Below are 17,366 nucleotides of genomic sequence, written 5' to 3'. Positions count from 1 at the left end.
ACATGAACCAGCTGGCAGTGGCTGCCTGGTAGTGAATGGCTCAGTGCTTAACCACACTTGGGTCTAAAGCCTGTTGTCTATACATTCATTTATCTAACATTGCTCATCCTCATTTCTCTATGTGTGCATGGTGATTACGGCTGATGTTGAAGATGTGGTGGTAGAGGGGGTGAAATCCAATGTACATTGGGTAGCTATGAAGGTGACATTTGGGAAGCAGTTAATACCATTGCTGAAGGTTGTAACTTAAATATAATTAGCTTTGGCAGTGATGCTAGAAGAGGAAAATGAGACAGGTTTTGTTGATCTTAGAGATTGTTTCTTATTTTGTTTTCCACAATGAAAATTTGGGAACTGCATTAGGTTTTTAGTTGTTTCGTGTCTGTTCATGTGCCTGTGAGACAAGAGGCTCTACTGTCCCCTGCCCTTCTTACACATGAAATCCTAGCTACTCAGGAAGCCGATCTGAGAATCAGAGTTCGAAACCAACTCAAGCAGGAAAGTCTGTGAGACTCTTATTTCCAGTTGACCACCTAAAAGCCTGTTTTCAGAGACTTTATGTTCAGGTTGACCTTGAACAGTACTCCTCTGGATCACCTCCTGAGTAGTATGATGGAGTTGAAATTGATTACTAAAATCTCTGCTCTTCCATTTCTTCTTTCTTTGTGTGTGTATATTCACTTACATATATTTATATTATATAAAATGTGCCTCCCCATTTGATTTTAGTTTGTTTTGGGGGTTTTGTTTTTGGCTGTGGGGCTTGAACTCAGGGCCTGGGTTGTCCCTAAGCTCTTTTGCTCAAGGCTAGTGCTCTACCACTGTAAAGCACAGCACCATTTCCAGTTTTCTAGTGGTTACTTGGAGATAAGTGTCTCACAGACTTTCTTGCCTGGGCTGGCTCTGAACTGCCATCCTTGGATCTCAGCCTCCTGAGTAGATAGGATTACAGGCCTAAGCAACCAGTGCCCAGCTAAAACAAAGTTTTAAATGGTTGTATGAATGTCCTGACACTAGTGATGAACAGATATTACCACAGAGTTTTGGGGGAGAGGTGTGGCTGGAAGAATGAAGAACATGACCTTTTTTCTGGACAGGATTTCACTTTTTTAGCCAGTTCCCATGAAAGTTGAGGGAAAAACAGCTCTGATGAAGCGGCAGTAGGAACCGAAACCTTGGTAGCCTAACTAGGTAATAGAAGAGCCCTAATACCATCCCAGGCAATTCCTATCATGAACCACTCCTTCAGCATCTGTCTTATATTAAGAATATTTTCTCAGCTGGGTGCTGGTGGCTCACGCCTGTAACCCTAGCTCCTCAGGAAGCTGAGATCTGAGGATCATGGTTCAAAGCTAGCCCAGGCAGAAAAGTCTGTGAGACTCTTATCTCCAAGAAAAATCACTAGAAAACCGAAAGTGGTGCTGTGGCTCAAGCGGTAGAGCACTGGCCTTGAGCTAAAGAGCTGAGGGATGGTGCACAGGCCCGGAGTTCAAGCCCCACAAACGACCAAAATATATATATATATATATATATATATATATATATATATATATCCCCTGGGCTGAAGGTGTGGCTAAGGTGGTAGAATACTTGCCTAGCAAGTAGCAGACCCTGTATTGCCATATTTTTTTTTCTGTCCTTTCACCTGATTGTCCTGTGTTTTGTTGATAGGTGTGGTGTTGGTTAAGATATGGTGTCTTTATGTAGTCTAATCTGGCTTCTAACTCAAGTGCTGGGACTACAGGTGTACATCACTACACTGCTCTAGATAATTTTAGTAATATTTAGTAGTCTAGTATTATTAGACCAGTAATATAAGTACATCAAGTTAGTATTCAAAAGTGATTGTTTTTAAATTCTAGGATTGTCTTAGGAAACTCTGGTTATATAATTTATTAATTGTACTAATATCCCTGATTAACCACAGTGCTTCTCAAATTAAGAGTCTTCACAAGCTATTTATTGTGAAGCAGTACTTGTCAGAAGAAAACAGGTATCGTCTCTGCTAAAAATGTCGTGGCTTCTTTATTGCTGCTTCTGATTGTTTGCTTAAATAAGCCTCCGAGTTGCTGCTTTTGCCAGCAGCGTTGGAGGATGGTAGGCCTGGTTGCCATGGCAGAATGGAAAGAAGAAAAGGGCATAGAGTCAAAGCGGACATCTGGTTGATGGAACATTCTTTTGCCCCCAACAGTTCTGCCACAGAAAGGGATGAATGGCTTGAGGCAATTTCCAGGTCAATAGAAGACTATGCCAAGAAAAAAATCACCTTCTGTCCCAGTAAGAGTCTTGATGAGGTATTGTCTTTTCCTCCTTTGTGTTCCTAGTGCATTTCAAGCAATCTGTCCCTCCTCCTACCTCCTCCTCTTCAAAATAACCATTTCCTTGGAGTTTAGAAAAGCAATGTCTTTCAGAGGTAGATTGGTGGCGTACGTGTGTCTAATTTCAGAGCTAAGGGTTTTTCCATCTATTAATGCCTAATTGTTTAAGTCTATGATAGCATAATGTAGTGCACTCAGCTTTACATGTTTATATATTTACCCGTGTGTGGTGCAGGGTGTTGAACCCAGGGCCTTGTTCAAGCTAAGCATGTGCTCCCACCAAGTATATTCCAGTCTCTCTGTAGGAAATTTACAAAGCTCAGAATAGTTTGAGAAAGCAGCTCATCAGCTGTCATCCCACCACAAGCATCTTTTTACAGTTAATTTTTTTTTACTATGGTTCATCTTATATACCCAGAGCACAAAAAATATAATAATCCACATTTCCTCCCACGTCCTTAATGATACCATCAAGCACTATGTGATGCTACCAGCAATTAAAAAGGCTTGATTCTATCGCAGTCTCTGTCACGGAAGTAATCAGAAGTCATTCTTCTGTAGGCAGACTCAGAAAATAAAGAAGAAGTCAGTCCCCTTGGGTCGAAGGCTCCCATTTGGATTCCTGATACCAGAGCCACGATGTGTATGATCTGCACCAGTGAATTCACTCTGACCTGGAGACGGCACCACTGCCGAGCCTGCGGAAAGGTCAGAGGGGGAAATTACCATTCCTAGGGTGACTGCTACATATCCAGAAAAAAACTAACAACATAGGGATAGCAGAAAACACAGATGTGTTCTCTATAAATGTTTAGGGTTAGGGAAGCAGTGAATCTTGTTAGGGAACTTCCCTACTCCTGCCCCTTTATTATGCAGTAGAAAATTTTACAATCTCTTGCATAAGTTGACTTTATCTAGATACTAAGTATCTGGTAGCAAGGCCTTTCAGTGTTCGTATTGGTGATAGTAGGCTTTCTGTTACTATTAAAATACCTGAGATCAATCAAGTTATAAAATGAAAAGTTTTACTTTGGCTCAGTTTTGGAGGTTTCAGTCCACAACTGACTAGCCCTATTCCAAAGGCCTGTGGTGGCACATACTGATGAGAGCATCTGGCAGGAAAGTCATCTACTTCATGGATAAGAATTCAAAAGAGAGAGGAAGAGTAGATAGGCCCACAGTCCTTTAGAAAGGCAACCAAATAGAACCTCCCACTAGGCTTCACCCCCTCCTCACCCCCAAGAGTTTCCACTACTTCCCCCTACTACCAACCTGAGGACCTAATCTTCAGTATCTGGGCTTTGGGAGGGACATTCCAATCCAAACTTTTTTTGGGGGGTGGGGGTCCAGTCGTGGGGCCTGAACTCTGGGCCTGGGCGCTCTCCCAGCTCAAGGCTAGCACTCTACCACCTGAGCCACAGTGCCACTTCCGGCTTTTTTCTTTTTGCTTATGTGGTGCTGAGGAATTGAACCCAGGGCCTTATGCATGCAAGGCAAGCGCTCTACCACTGAGCCACCTTCCCAGCCCATCCAATCCAAACTTTTATGATCTTATTAAAAGAATGAGCATAGTGACAATGACAGTTGCTATAAAGATTAAACAAAGATCCATTTAGAGAAAGCATTTATATAGAGTAGAAACTTGGTAGATGAGCAGAGAAATGGCCATTGTAACATTCATGGTTATAACGATGATGATGCTGGTGGTCAATACCACTAACAACATATTCCATGTTAGGCACTGTTCATATATTAACACTATCTAAGCACTATTCATGTATTAACATCTCAAGTAGTAAGCACATAATAATTACCTGTGGTCTTTTTATCATTTAGCTGTGGTACTGTGCATAGCTATATATGTGTGTGTGTGTGTGTGTGTGTTATATGTATATAGATAGATAGATATATATAGAGAGATATAGATAGTTCACTATATACCTCAACTGTATGAAATTGTGATTTAGTGACTGTGAAACTATTATGGAAACTGAGCACAAAAAGAAACCTACTTTATGGTTTGGAAAGGAAAGAATTACTTCATTTTAAATGAAATAATTGCACTGTGTTTTCAGATTGTATGTCAGGCTTGTTCATCAAATAAGTATGGTTTGGATTACCTGAAAAATCAACTAGCAAGAGTATGTGAACAGTGTTTCCAAGAATTGCAGAGATTAGGTAAGTGTAAATAAAGATTTAATAAAAATCCTTTTCTTCTCAGATGCTTTCAGACAACCTTCTGAAAGAATCATCTTTGGTATGTTAGGAAGAACTGTTGAAATTTTCTTCAAAATTAACATTAAGCTTTCTTAATTTATGACCATAATTTATTATCTTAATTTATGATGTGGTAATTCCACAAATCATTGAAGTTTCTTTTTATTTAGTGAAAAGGTTTTGCTAAGAAAACTAATTATAGAGGGTTGGAAAGGTGGCTCAGTGGTAGAGCGCTTGCCTTGCATGCCTGAGGCCCTGGGTTCGATTCCTCAGCACCACATAAGAAAAAAGCCGGAAGTGGCACTGTGGCTCCAGTGGTAGAGTGCTAGCCTTGAGCTGAAGAGCTGAGGGACAGCATCCAGGCCCAGAGTTCAGGCCCCATGACCGGACCCTCCCCAAAAAAAAGAAAAAAGAAAACTAATTGTAGAAATGCAGTTACAAAATTAAATGCTTGAACTGGTTAAAAAAAAAAAAGAACATTAACTCATGTTATTTTGCAGTATATTATTTCTGACAACATTGTGCTAATTTAAAAATCATTTTTATCTACCTGCAAAGTAATTCTTTATGGAGATATACTAGGTAGTACTTTCTTGTTGTTGATGGTGGTGGTGGTTGTGGGGCTTGAATTCAGGGCCTGGGCACTATCTTTGAGCTCTACCACTTGGAGCCATACTGCCACTTCTGATTTTCTGGTGGTTAATTAGAGATAAGTTTCATGGACTTTCCTGCCTTGCTGGCTTTGAACAGCAATCCTCAGATTTCAGCCTCCTGAGTATCTAGGATTAGAGGTGTGAGCCAGCTTACAAGATAGTACTTTGTTGGCCTAATTCTAGTTGCTTGGATTGATTTAGTGAGATTTGATTATATACTTACAGGTTTTATTATATACTTACAGGTTTTTTAATGAAAACAAAATGTGCTTCATACTTGCCTACTTACTGTTAGCAAGCATTATTTGCCTACAAGTAAAGTAATTTGGGAAGAGATCGGTAGTTCAGTTTCTGAAACTTAAACTTTATAAAGATTATCCCTTATGTGTGCATGGAAAAAATAGCTTTTCATTAGTAAATATTACTAACATATCAAACTAGTTGACGTTACTTGGAATCCATGTATTTATAGATTAATAGTTTATTATAGTTTGTGTTCAGTTTTCAAAACGACACATCTATTAATTCCTTTGTTCCTGGATACATAGTATTATAAGCTGCAGACACTCAAATGGTATCGTTTTATCTTCCTCCCTCATCACTCACATCTATTTGGTTAGTAAATCTTGTCAATTTTATTTCAGAACGTCTGTGTCTTGATTTCTCAATGTCATCTCTAATAATATCTGAGTTACTAATTTCCTAATAGATTTTCCTGCTGCAAACCCCTCTAATCTGGTTACCACCAGACTTACTTTTCTAGATGCAGTCTGTTTACACTGTTTTCCAACCAAAAGAGCCTAAATAGCATTCATGGTTCCTTAGAACCAGCCTGCCTAAGCCTTTTCCCCTATATTATTCCCCCCCCAGCTTAATTACTGTCCAAATAAATGCTGTAATTTTACACCTATGTGATGATATGCATACCCCTCCCCCTTGTGTAGTATTCTTCCTTTTTTTACTTGGCAAAATCATTCTTATGCCTAATTGGTCAACTTAAACATTCCCTTCCCTTCCAAGCATTCACTGACCCTCTAAGGTTAGAATTAATTACTGGGGTTCCTATCTGTGTTCACAGCCCTTTTCTAGTATTCTGTTCATTGTGATGTTATTATTTGATCTGGTATCTAGGTATAGAACAGTGGATTTTTTTTTTTAAGTCAGTAGGTAAGATTTTCTGGATTTACTTTTGCCTTTTGTTTTTTGGGATTTTCTTTGGCCAGGCCTGGAGCTTGAACTCAGGGCCTGGGTACTGTCCCTGAACTCTTTGTTTAAGGTTAGCACTCTTAACACTTGAGCCACCGTTCCACTTCTGGCTTTTTGGAGGTTAATTGGAAATAAGAGTCTCAGACTTTTCTGCCTGGGCTGGCTTCAAACTACAGACCTCAGATATCAACCTCCTGAGTAGCTAGAGCTGCCAGCATCTGGATTTGTATTTACTTTTCTTTCTTTTTCTTTTTTAAGATGGTAGAATATAAGTATTTCTTTTCTTTTCTTTTTTTTTTTTGTCGGTCATGGGGCTTGAACTCTAGGCCTGGGTGCTGTCCCTCAGCTCTTCAGCTCAAGGCTAGTGCTCTACCACTTCAGCCACAGCGCCACTTCCAGTTTTGTGAGTGGTTTATTGGAGATAAGAGTCTCACGGACTTTCCTGCTCAGGCTGGCTTTGAACCTCCATCCTCACATCTCCGCCTCCTGAGTAGCTAGGATTACAGGCATGAGCTACCAGCTTCCGGCTTCCTATTTCACATTCTAAAGACACAAAAAGATTATCTTGGGCTGGAAAGGTGGCTCAGTGGTACAGTGCTTGCCTTGCATGCATGAGGCCGTGGGTTCGATTCCTCAGCACCACATAAGCAGAACAAGACGGATGTGGCTCAAGTGGTAGAGCACTAGCCTTGAGCTGAAGAGCTGAGGGACAGTGCCCAGGCCCAGAGTTCAGGCCCCACGACCGACACACACACACACACACACACACACACACACACACACACACACACACACACACACACACTTTTTACATGGGTTCACACACACACAGAGATTATAGTTAGAAAAACATAAAACATAGCAAAACAAGTCTTCCTCAGTTTTCAGTTACCCATTTTTATTTTCTGAGACCCATCATTTTTTATTTGCTGCTGTTTCTGCTTCTCTTCCTTCTCTTTCTCCATCATCATCATCTCATCATCATCATCGTCGTTGTCGTCGTCGTCATTGTCACCATCATCGTCTTTCTTGAGTGTCCTTCCATGGATATTTTGTGTAACAGTGTGATTGATTTTTACTTGGTTCAATGCAGAATGCTTAACATTGGCTACTAGGATGTACTTTATTTGTTTTAGGTCACCAGCACTCCCCTAGAATTGGATCTCCTGGAAACCACAAATCTCCTTCAAGTGCCTTATCATCTGTCTTACAAAGTATCCCACCAGGGAGGAGACAGAAAAAAATCCCAGCAGCTCTCAAAGAAGTAAGTGTTAAACCACAATATAATACAGCTGAATTATTCATCTTTCATATTATTCATTTTTCTATGGTTAAGAAAGAAGTTATTTCCCATTACTATGAATTTTAATACTGTGAGGGATATGGCTGATGCCTCACAATCTTGTCTTGTCTCCCTGAAGACCTGAGTCATTTAGAAAATGGCTGCTGAAAGGATTTGGTTATAGCATTGAGAGAAAGTAAACAGAAGTTGGGCACACATGGCTTTTTAAAAGCTACTAGACTTATGGGCCACACTGATTATCAGGGTCCCACGGGTTATTACATGAGGGGGTCTTCTCCTAAGGGATGAAGTGCAAAGAATAATTTCAGGCATTTCATTAGCATCACATGGTCTGCACATAATATATAAATTGTCTATCATAAAGTATACAGTTAAATGGCATTTAGAGTATTCACGTTGGGCATATCATCATATCTTTCTAGTTTAGAAGCTTTTTTTAATCTATCCAGTATCCTTCTACTCCCTTATAACCTCTAATCTTTCTATCTCTCTGGCATAGACAATGACTATTCTCAATATATCCTATAAAAGGAATCATATAATATGGGCTAGAGCTGAAGAGCTATAATACTGATGTATATGCTATGACAGTATTTCTGAGGTTCATGTAAGTCTATACCACAGGTTACCATTCAATCCTGAATGAACATTTAGTTCGTTTCTATCTTTTTTTTGGCCAGTCCTGGGGCATGAACTCAGGGTCTGGGTGCTCTCCTTGGGCCTCTTTGTGCTCAAGGCTAGCACTCTACTACTTGAGCCACAGTGCCATTTCTGACTTTATCTGAGTATTTTATTGGAGTAGGAATCTCAGAGATTTTTCTGCCTGGGCTGGCTTTGAGCTGCGATCCTCACATCTCAGCCTCCTGAGTAGTTAGGATTACAGGCGTGAGCCACTGGTGCCCAACTTGTTTCCATTTTTTGACTATTATAAATGGTACTGCCATAAAAGTTCATACAGATTCATGTATCTTGGGATTATACTTAATAGACTTACATGTTTATATGGCAATTTAACCTTGAGACACTGGGAAGTTGTGTTTTGTTTTACAGTGCTAGGGATTGAACAAAGGCCTCACATACCCTAGTGCTTGCCACTGAGCTCTGCCCCTCTTCATTAATGTTCAAATATTTCTGGAACCCCCTCATTTTATAATTACATGCTGAGCCTCATTCAAAACAGTCTTAAGTACTATTTTGAAAATAATGAAAAATTTAGAGTCAGGTAAAGTTAACATCAATTTTTATTGTTAAGGATTAACAGAGGAATATTCATGGGCACTTACTGTTACTTATTGAGTGGCTGGTAAATTAGTTCTAAAGGCGGAATATAATATTTTGAACAAGAGTTTAACAGTTACATAAGTACACAGTATTCAGTGTAACTAAGCATAATCATCATCGAGTCTACTTCTGTTTTGCTATATAACAAATTAAAACAAAGTTAGTGTCTTAAGATATCATGCGTGTATTATCTCAAGAGTGTAGGCATGTTTTAGCTGTGACTTCCACAGGAATATGAGCTTTAGGCCACTATTGAATGTTATCTGGTGAAGGATCTGTTTCATAACTCATTTAAGTTTTGACATAATTAATTTCCTTGCATTATTAGACTGAGGGCCCTTTGCTGCTTGTTACAATATCAGCAACTTCTCTCATGGGCCTCCCAACATAGCTACAAGAAACTCTATAAAACCAGTGTTTTGGCAAGGTGGCCTCTTACATAATCATGGAGCTGATATACCATTACCTTCACCTTATTCTTTTTGGTAGAAGTGAGTCACAGGTTCTGGCTATGCTCAAGGGGAAGATGTAGTATAATGTGTGACTGTCAGAGGCAAGGATCATGGGAAGCCACTATAGAGTGTGCTCATCACACCACTGATAAGGCAAATCCTGAACTTGATTTCTTTAAATATTCTTACTGAATTTAAGATAAAAACAACTGAATTATCAGATTAGACTCACCGAAAGATTATTTTTTTTTCTTTTTGTTTGTCGTGGGGCCTGAACTCTGGGCCCGCGTGCTGTCCCTCAGCTCTTCAGCTCAAGGCCAGGGCTCTACCACTTGAGCCACAACACCACTTCTGGCTTTTTTCTTTTTGCTTATGTGGTGCTGAGGAATCGAACCCAGGGCCTCAGGCATGCAAGGCAAGCACTGTACCACTGAGCTACCTTCCCAGCCCAAAAGTTTATTTTCTTTTAGCATGAAGACTAAAACATTTTCAGCATTTCATGAAGCAAAGATAAACTTTTAGGCTATAATCTGGAAAGCAAAGATTGATACGTAGTCTTCGCCATTGTTAGAATTTTCAATCAACTCTGACAGTACACATCTGTGATAGGTGGAGGCAGGAGGATCTCAAGTTCTAGGCAAGCTTGAGGTTTATAGTGCAATACTCTAAAACAAAAATTTAGAAAAGTTCTATTTACTATTCTTTTGAATGTTTTTTGAAATACAAAAAATTATTTTAGACACAATGTTGAAGATTTAGGTGATTTTCCCCTAAGAAGAATAGATTATAAATAGTCCTTAAAATTCAGCTTTCGAAAAGCATTCTGTAGGGTTTATGTCATATTTCTTCTACCACATCAGAAAATACAGATGAACCCATAAAAAATACAAGCACAAATGCATGACGGAATTAACAGCTAAAATTCTAGAATTGCTTCCAAAAGACAGAGTTATACTCATGTTTATAGAAGTATTCAAATTATATTACAACAGCCTTTGAAAATATCATTTCATTCTGAAATATTCGATTGCTATAGAACTGCTTTCAATGTCTAATGATTGTGAACAACTGTTGGTCTGAAACCCATTTAACTGTGTCTCTTATCTAGGTATCAGCAAACACAGAAGACTCTTCCATGAGTGGCTACTTGTACAGATCAAAGGGCAATAAAAAAACATGGAAGCATTTGTGGTTTGTCATAAAAAACAAAGTATTATATACCTATGCTGCAAGTGAGGTAAGACATGAAATATAAAGATGAACAATTTAGAGATCTTATATTTATATTGTCTTACTCCCCTTACTGTCCCTTCCCCAAACCTTTTCTGCTCCATCCCTTCCATCTGTTCCCCTTCTCTCCCCTTCCCTCCAAGTGCTGGAGATGAACCCACAGCCAAAGGACTACTAGGGACACACTTTTTCACTGAGATATAACCCTAACCTCCTTTATTGCTTTGCTTTTGGAGTGCTGCGTTTTTTTTTGGGGGGGGGTTTGTTTTTGTTTTTGGTCGGTCTTGGGGCTTGAACTCTGTGCCTGGGCGCTGTCCCTCAGCTCTTCAGCTCAAGGCGAGCGCTCTACCACTTGAGCTACAGCGCCACTTCTGGTTTTCGAGTGGTTTATTGGAGATAAGAGTTTCATGGACTTTCCTGCCCAGGCTGGCTTTCAACCGTGATCCTCAGATCTCAGCCTCCTGAGTAGCTAGGATTACAGGTGTGAGCCACCAGCACCCGGCGGAGCGCTGCCATTTTTAATGAGAACAATCTTACTCTTTACTTAGGGAGTTGTCACTTAATTGTTAGAAATTTCTCGCAGAGCTTCTTATCCTTTCTGCCAAGCTCTCTTGAGTGACATTCTCCAGACTGTCCTCAGATTGTAATAATCCAGCATCAGCATAGATGATATAGGCTTTTGGGTTGTAAAGTTTCTTCTAACTGTGGCTAGATAGCTGATCCCTATGTTCTAACAGCCATGAAAACCTCTAGAGTACAAGCTCCTTACTAGGAGCTAGGCAAATCATTTAGCTGTTTTCTCCACATATAAAATGAAGGCAGTGTAATCACCTACTTTCTCTGACTATAGGGAAAATAATATGAAATAAAATTGTGAACATGTTGAAAGAGGTACAGTATCTGGCAGATGGATGAAGGTGGCTCAACAAATATTGTTGAATAAATAAAAATAACTTGCTAGGATTAACATTTTATATGTGTATATGAGATTAAGTGAATGCTATATATGTCAATATTACAATCTTGAAATGTGTCTCAATCTAAAAGTCCATCTTCATTTGTGTGTTGTTAAATTAGGACGTGGCAGCTTTGGAGAGTCAGCCTTTATTAGGATTCACTGTCAGTCAAGTCAAAGATGAAAATTCAGAGTCTAAAGTATTTCAGTTACTGCACAAAAATATGGTATTTTATGTATTCAAAGCAGATGATGCTCACTCAGCTCAGAAGTAAGTACTGTGGACATATTTTCCTCTTGTACACAAGATTTCAAGTTGTCACGTTAAATTATTGATTGTATTTTTATTGATTGATTGATTGTTGGTTGTGGGGCTTGAACTCAGGGCCTGGGTACTGTCTCTGAGCTTTTGTGCTCAAGACTGATGCTCTACCACTTTGAGCCACAGCTCCATTTAGGGTTGTCTGGTTGAAGCTAGCCCAAGCAGGAAAGGCCATGAGATTCTTATCGCCAGTAACTATTCAGAAAAGTCAGAAGTGGTGCTGAGGCTCGAATGGTAGAGCACTAACCTTGAGCACAGAGACTCAGGGACAGCATCCAGGACCCTTGAGTTCAAGCCCCAGGATGGGCAAAAACAAACAAACAAAAATCTCAAAACTGTCCTGCCCAGGCAGTCTTTGAACTGCCATCCTCAGATCTCCGCCTTCTGAATTACTAGGATTATATGTGTGAGCCACCAGCACCCAGCAAATGATTTTAAAGGGATCTACTTTAAGAAAGGGGACAGCTCAGAATTTAAATAAAAGATCCAAATTAGACAGACAAAACATGTATTATTCAAATACTTCAGAATTGTTTTAAAACTAAGCAAGAATATTTGGAAGAATTTTTGGAGGCAGAGTTGCAAACAGATGGCCTTGTATAAATGTGTCCACACAGGGAGGCCTCACCTCTTCTAGGAGGGTAAGACTCTTCCCTCCATATGTTCTGGGATTTGGCAGTCCACTCATTCGATTGTACCATGGACCATAGGAGTTGAAACAGCTGCTTGCCAACTAACTTTAGGGACAAAGTCAAACATATTAAGAGGCTCCATGCTGCTCTCAGTGATATAGTAAATTTTAGATTGTTAAAAACTGGAATAGTTTCCACAATTGCAAAATTAGGTGTTATGAGGATAAAAGATGCATATTTGTATTTGTGAAATCAACAAAACAGCTCAATTCATCTCTCTTTCATTTTATTTTTACTTTGGCTTATAAAATACACATTGTATTTTATGTCTGATGCTCAGCCCAGCTACTGTGGGTAATGGAACTAATAGTTCTTGCCCAGGCTGGCCTTGAGTTGAAATTACATCTCAATGCTCGATAGGAAATATACTCATTACCTTATGTAACTTTAACCCCTCTGTACACTATTTTTACAATAAAAAAGTATTTTTTAAAAAAAGAAATCACATCTCAAGTCCCAAGGATTCACAAACTTGAGCTGTAACACTTGGCTTATTTTCATTTGTCAGGACAAGGTCCCACTCTAGCCCAAGCTATCCTGGGAATCACTATATAGCCTAGGCTGACTTCAAACTCAAGATCCTCCCCCACTCCCACCACCACCCCAGTACTAGGATTGCCAGTGTACTCAGCCCCTGATGAATATTTTAATATTATGTTATTTTGCTATTTTTTCTGTAAACATTAGCTGAAAATAGTAATTGTTCATTGTTACTGTTAGATATTACCTTTTTTTTTTTTTGGGTCCAGTTGTGGGGCCTGAACTCTGGGCCTGGGCGCTGTCCCTCAGCTCTTCAGCTCAAGGCTAGCGCTCTACCACTTGAACCACAGTGCCACTTCCGGCTTTTTTCTTTTTTGCTTATGTGGTGCTGAGGAATCGAACCCAGGGCCTCAGGCATGCAAGGCAAGCGCTCTACCACTGAGCCACCTTCCCAGCCCTAGATATTACCTTTTAATAAGCATGACTTTTTTTTGCTTGTACCATTAGATTAATACTATAGAAATTCGGGCAGGTAGAATTAAATGTGGTAGAGAAAGCAAACTTGCTCATTTGTAGTTTATAATTTATCCAATTTAAATAGTAAATTTCTCTTCTAGGTTATTAAGAGCATATGAGTTTGATTTTTCATACATGACAGAATATCAAAATGTGTTAATTTTGTTGGGAAATTTTTGAACTTGTAAAAAGACTTGTTTACAACTTAAGCTGTTTATATTCAAAAGTTAAAAGTTTTGAAAACTCTATCCTTGAAACTTGAACTGAATCTGTCATGGGCTACTCGTAATTGATTAGCAATTTCAATGTCAAGTTTTCCTAATTCTCAGGATCTCTTCTGTACAGAATATACTACTGATAAAAATTATATATCAGGAAAGAAAACAATAGGTTTAGAAGCAATTACACAGGAAGGGAGGTGACTACCCCTGTGTCTTCTAATTTAATTGCAGCTGTATACATTGTCAGACAAAGCTTTGAGACTAAAAAATTTTAGAAAGACTTCTGTGAAATTCTGAAATGCATGCAGAACTCTGATCATCTGGGAGTGGACTAAATGTCTGATTCCTTTAAAATACTGGAGCAATTAAATCAGGACTATAAAAACACACAAAGTGTGTTAAGCGTGGCTCCTTCCTCATGCCTTACAGAAGAGACTCATTTTAATAGGTAAAGTTTTGGACTAAATAAAAGGTCACTTCATGTATGCAAACATTCCAATGTGCTGTAGGAAAGATCTTAAGTATGCTGTTAGGGTAATCTGGTCCACAGGCCAAGCTATTACGTATAGTCTCTTCAGATGTATCAATGATTGGGTTGTACAAATCTAACAGATTTTTCTATCAATAGGTGGATAGAAGCATTTCAGGAAGGCACAATATTGTAGCAGTATTGGTTTCATTTCTTCTGTGATTCCAAGGATGTGAATTCATCAGAATGGAGTAAAAGCAATTCAAACATTAATAAAAATGAACTGCCAAGATAAATCTAACCAAACTATTCATCACATTTAAGAAGTTATTTTTTAGGTATATGTAGCTATTTTTTAAAGTTTGTTTTTCATACGTGTTATTTATTAAAATTTTGATGTTTACTTGATGGTCAGAATTATTTTTGACATTCACACTAAATTATAATGTAGTATTTCTTTAGAGACCAGAAAACTTGCCTTGTACTGTATTTTGTTATACTGCCCACACTGCTGTTTTCTCTTTTACATTAGGTGACATTTTCCCTAGTGGTAGAGCTTTGTAAGTAACAATCACAACTCAAGGAGCGAACTTCCATGCAGTGTTTGGTTTAGAAATCATGATTATATCAAATTGCTGGTAAAAAAAAAAATTCATGTCTTTCAATCATAACATTAGATGAATTTTTGCTATCTCTTAGTAGAAAAACACATGGCCATCTGCTACCTCAGTAACTGAAATGAAATTCCAGTAATTTAGCTTAAGTATTTCTACTTTATGAACATCTTTGGGCATGAATTAATGGTATATCATCAAAGCAAAGGGATAGAAATCTGAATTTTTTCCAATTGTAAGAATGGGGATGCTTTTCTTTGCAAAGGGATACATATGATTTTATGGGCTTTTCATTTAGTACATTCTTTTTTTAAAGCTAGTTCAACACAAAAATTATTATATTTTTAATAGCAAAATATGACAGGTTTTATATTACACAATATCCCTTACTATAGTAAGAAACATATCGGTGGTATTAAGACCTAAAAAGAATGTTAATTCCTATAATATTGTGTTTTTAAAAATGAACTGGAATTACCATATCAGAAAAACACAAAATCTAAGCCAGTATTACATTAAATTGTATATTTTTGGAGAGTTTTTTTTTAATCATTCTATGATATGGCCTGCTTAGTAATTAAAATAATTTATTTTTTTAACTGTCTGTACAACTCATTAGAAAAGATTTACAGTGGCTGGGAATGTGATTAGTGGGAGACTGCTTGCCTAGCATGCATGAAACCCTGGGTTCGATTCCTCAGTACCACATACACAGAAAAAGCCAGAAGTGGCGCTGTGGCTCAACTGGTAGAGTGCTAGTGCTGAGCAAAAGATGCTCAGGGACAGTGCCCATACCTGCCCTGAGCTCAAGCCACAGAACTGCATATATATGTAAATATATGCATATACATATATATATATATATATATAGTATTCATTCGGTATACTTTTTGTTTAACATCTGAACAACCTTGTTCACAAAATTGTTGATCAGCAAAAAGATGAAATTTCCACTAGTTAAAGTCCTGATTTTCATAATGTACATTTTGTTGACTGAGATTAAATTATAAATTATCTTAAGAGCAAAGTTATCCATAAAATATTTCATTAAAGTGTACAAAGTTTTTCCTATCTGCTTCTTTATTAAAGATTTCCTAGCCAGGCGCCAGTGGCTTATGCCTGTAATCCTAGCTACTCAGGAGGCTAAGATCTGAGGATAGGGGTTCGAAGCCAGCCCAGGCAGGAAATGCCAAGAGACTCATCTCCAATTAACCACCAGAAAACTGAAAATGGAGCTGTGGTTCAAAGTGGTAGAGCGCTAGCCTTGAGTGAAAGAGCTCAGAGACAGTACTCAGCACCCAGTTCAAGCCCCATGACCATGTGCTCTCAGAAGTCAAGAGAATTACTGAATCCTGAGACCTTGTGGACACTGTTTTCTGCAAACAAATGATCTAGAATTGGCAGCTATAGTTTTTCCTGACCATATCTAGTTTTGGCATCACTGTAAACTGTGCAACCTCACACACAACTCTTAACATACCATCTTTCCAAGTCTTTTCTCTCATACAGGTAAACCAATATTTCTTGGTGCTCACATTACTCAAAATGACATGAATAAATCTTCCATGTTAAAATCTTTGCAGCTTATACTGTACTCTCTTTGGAGGCCAAGATATATCTTTCTATTTCATTGTCTGGCAATTATCACTGTCTCTCATTTAGTAAAACAACAAGTTATTTGGAGATCAGCCCCTTCCTCTTTGGTCTCTCAGCCTATGACTATATTATTTGGCTTATGCCTCAAAAATCTAAGAAATACCTATGAGGCTGCTGTATCTTTTGATACTTTGCTGAATCAAGAAACAGTTCTAAATAAACAACACACACATACAAACAGAAGACAAAGCTAGTACAAATGTTCAGAAATTCATGTTTGGCTGATTGTATTAACTGTTTACTTAGCTCTGGGAGAGTTTTTAACAAGCTTGGGTGCCCATGGCTCACGCCTATAATCCCAGCTACTCAGGAGGCTGAGATCTGAGGATCTCGGTTTGAAGCCAGACAGGATAGGAAAGGCTGAGAGACTCTTAGTTTCAATTAACCACCAGAAAACCAGTAGTACTGTGGCTCAAGTGGTAGAGTACTCATCCTGAGCTGAAGAGCTCAGGGCCAACACCTGGGCCCAGAGTTCAAGCTCCACAACTGGCAGGCACAGGCACAGGCACGTACACACACACACACACACACACACACACCACTCTCTCTATCTCTCTCTCCTCTCTCTCTCTCTCAGGGCCAACGACTGGGCCCAGAGTTCAAGCTCCACAACCGGCACGTGCACGCTCAATCTTCCTGCCTCAGACTTTTTAATGCTGGGATTATCAGATCTGTGCCATCACATCCAGCCCTGGCACAAAGCTTTCAACAAACATCACTTCACAGCTATTGACAGCTAACATGTTAAAGGAAAAAATAATAGTGACTGTAGTCCATAAAT

General features: G+C 38.8%; 1 protein-coding gene across 1 annotated transcript in view; it reads left to right on the top strand.

Annotated features, from left to right (window-relative positions):
- Positions 1–15,577, top strand: part of Fgd6 (FYVE, RhoGEF and PH domain containing 6) — a 107,805-nt gene extending 92,228 nt beyond the window's left edge. The window contains exons 16-22 of the mRNA XM_013018911.1: positions 2,192–2,294; positions 2,880–3,026; positions 4,394–4,496; positions 7,531–7,658; positions 10,539–10,667; positions 11,738–11,886; positions 14,475–15,577. Coding sequence (XP_012874365.1) covers positions 2,192–2,294; positions 2,880–3,026; positions 4,394–4,496; positions 7,531–7,658; positions 10,539–10,667; positions 11,738–11,886; positions 14,475–14,511 — 796 coding nt within the window. The 3' untranslated portion in view covers positions 14,512–15,577. The remainder of the gene's footprint in view (positions 1–2,191; positions 2,295–2,879; positions 3,027–4,393; positions 4,497–7,530; positions 7,659–10,538; positions 10,668–11,737; positions 11,887–14,474) is intronic.
- Positions 15,578–17,366: the final 1,789 nt, after the last annotated feature.

Source organism: Dipodomys ordii, unplaced genomic scaffold (genome assembly GCF_000151885.1).
Source record: "Dipodomys ordii isolate 6190 unplaced genomic scaffold, Dord_2.0 Scaffold3, whole genome shotgun sequence".
Taxonomy (NCBI): domain Eukaryota; kingdom Metazoa; phylum Chordata; class Mammalia; order Rodentia; family Heteromyidae; genus Dipodomys; species Dipodomys ordii.
Note: the sequence above shows the minus strand (reverse complement) of the source record. Positions and strands in the feature narration are given on the sequence as shown.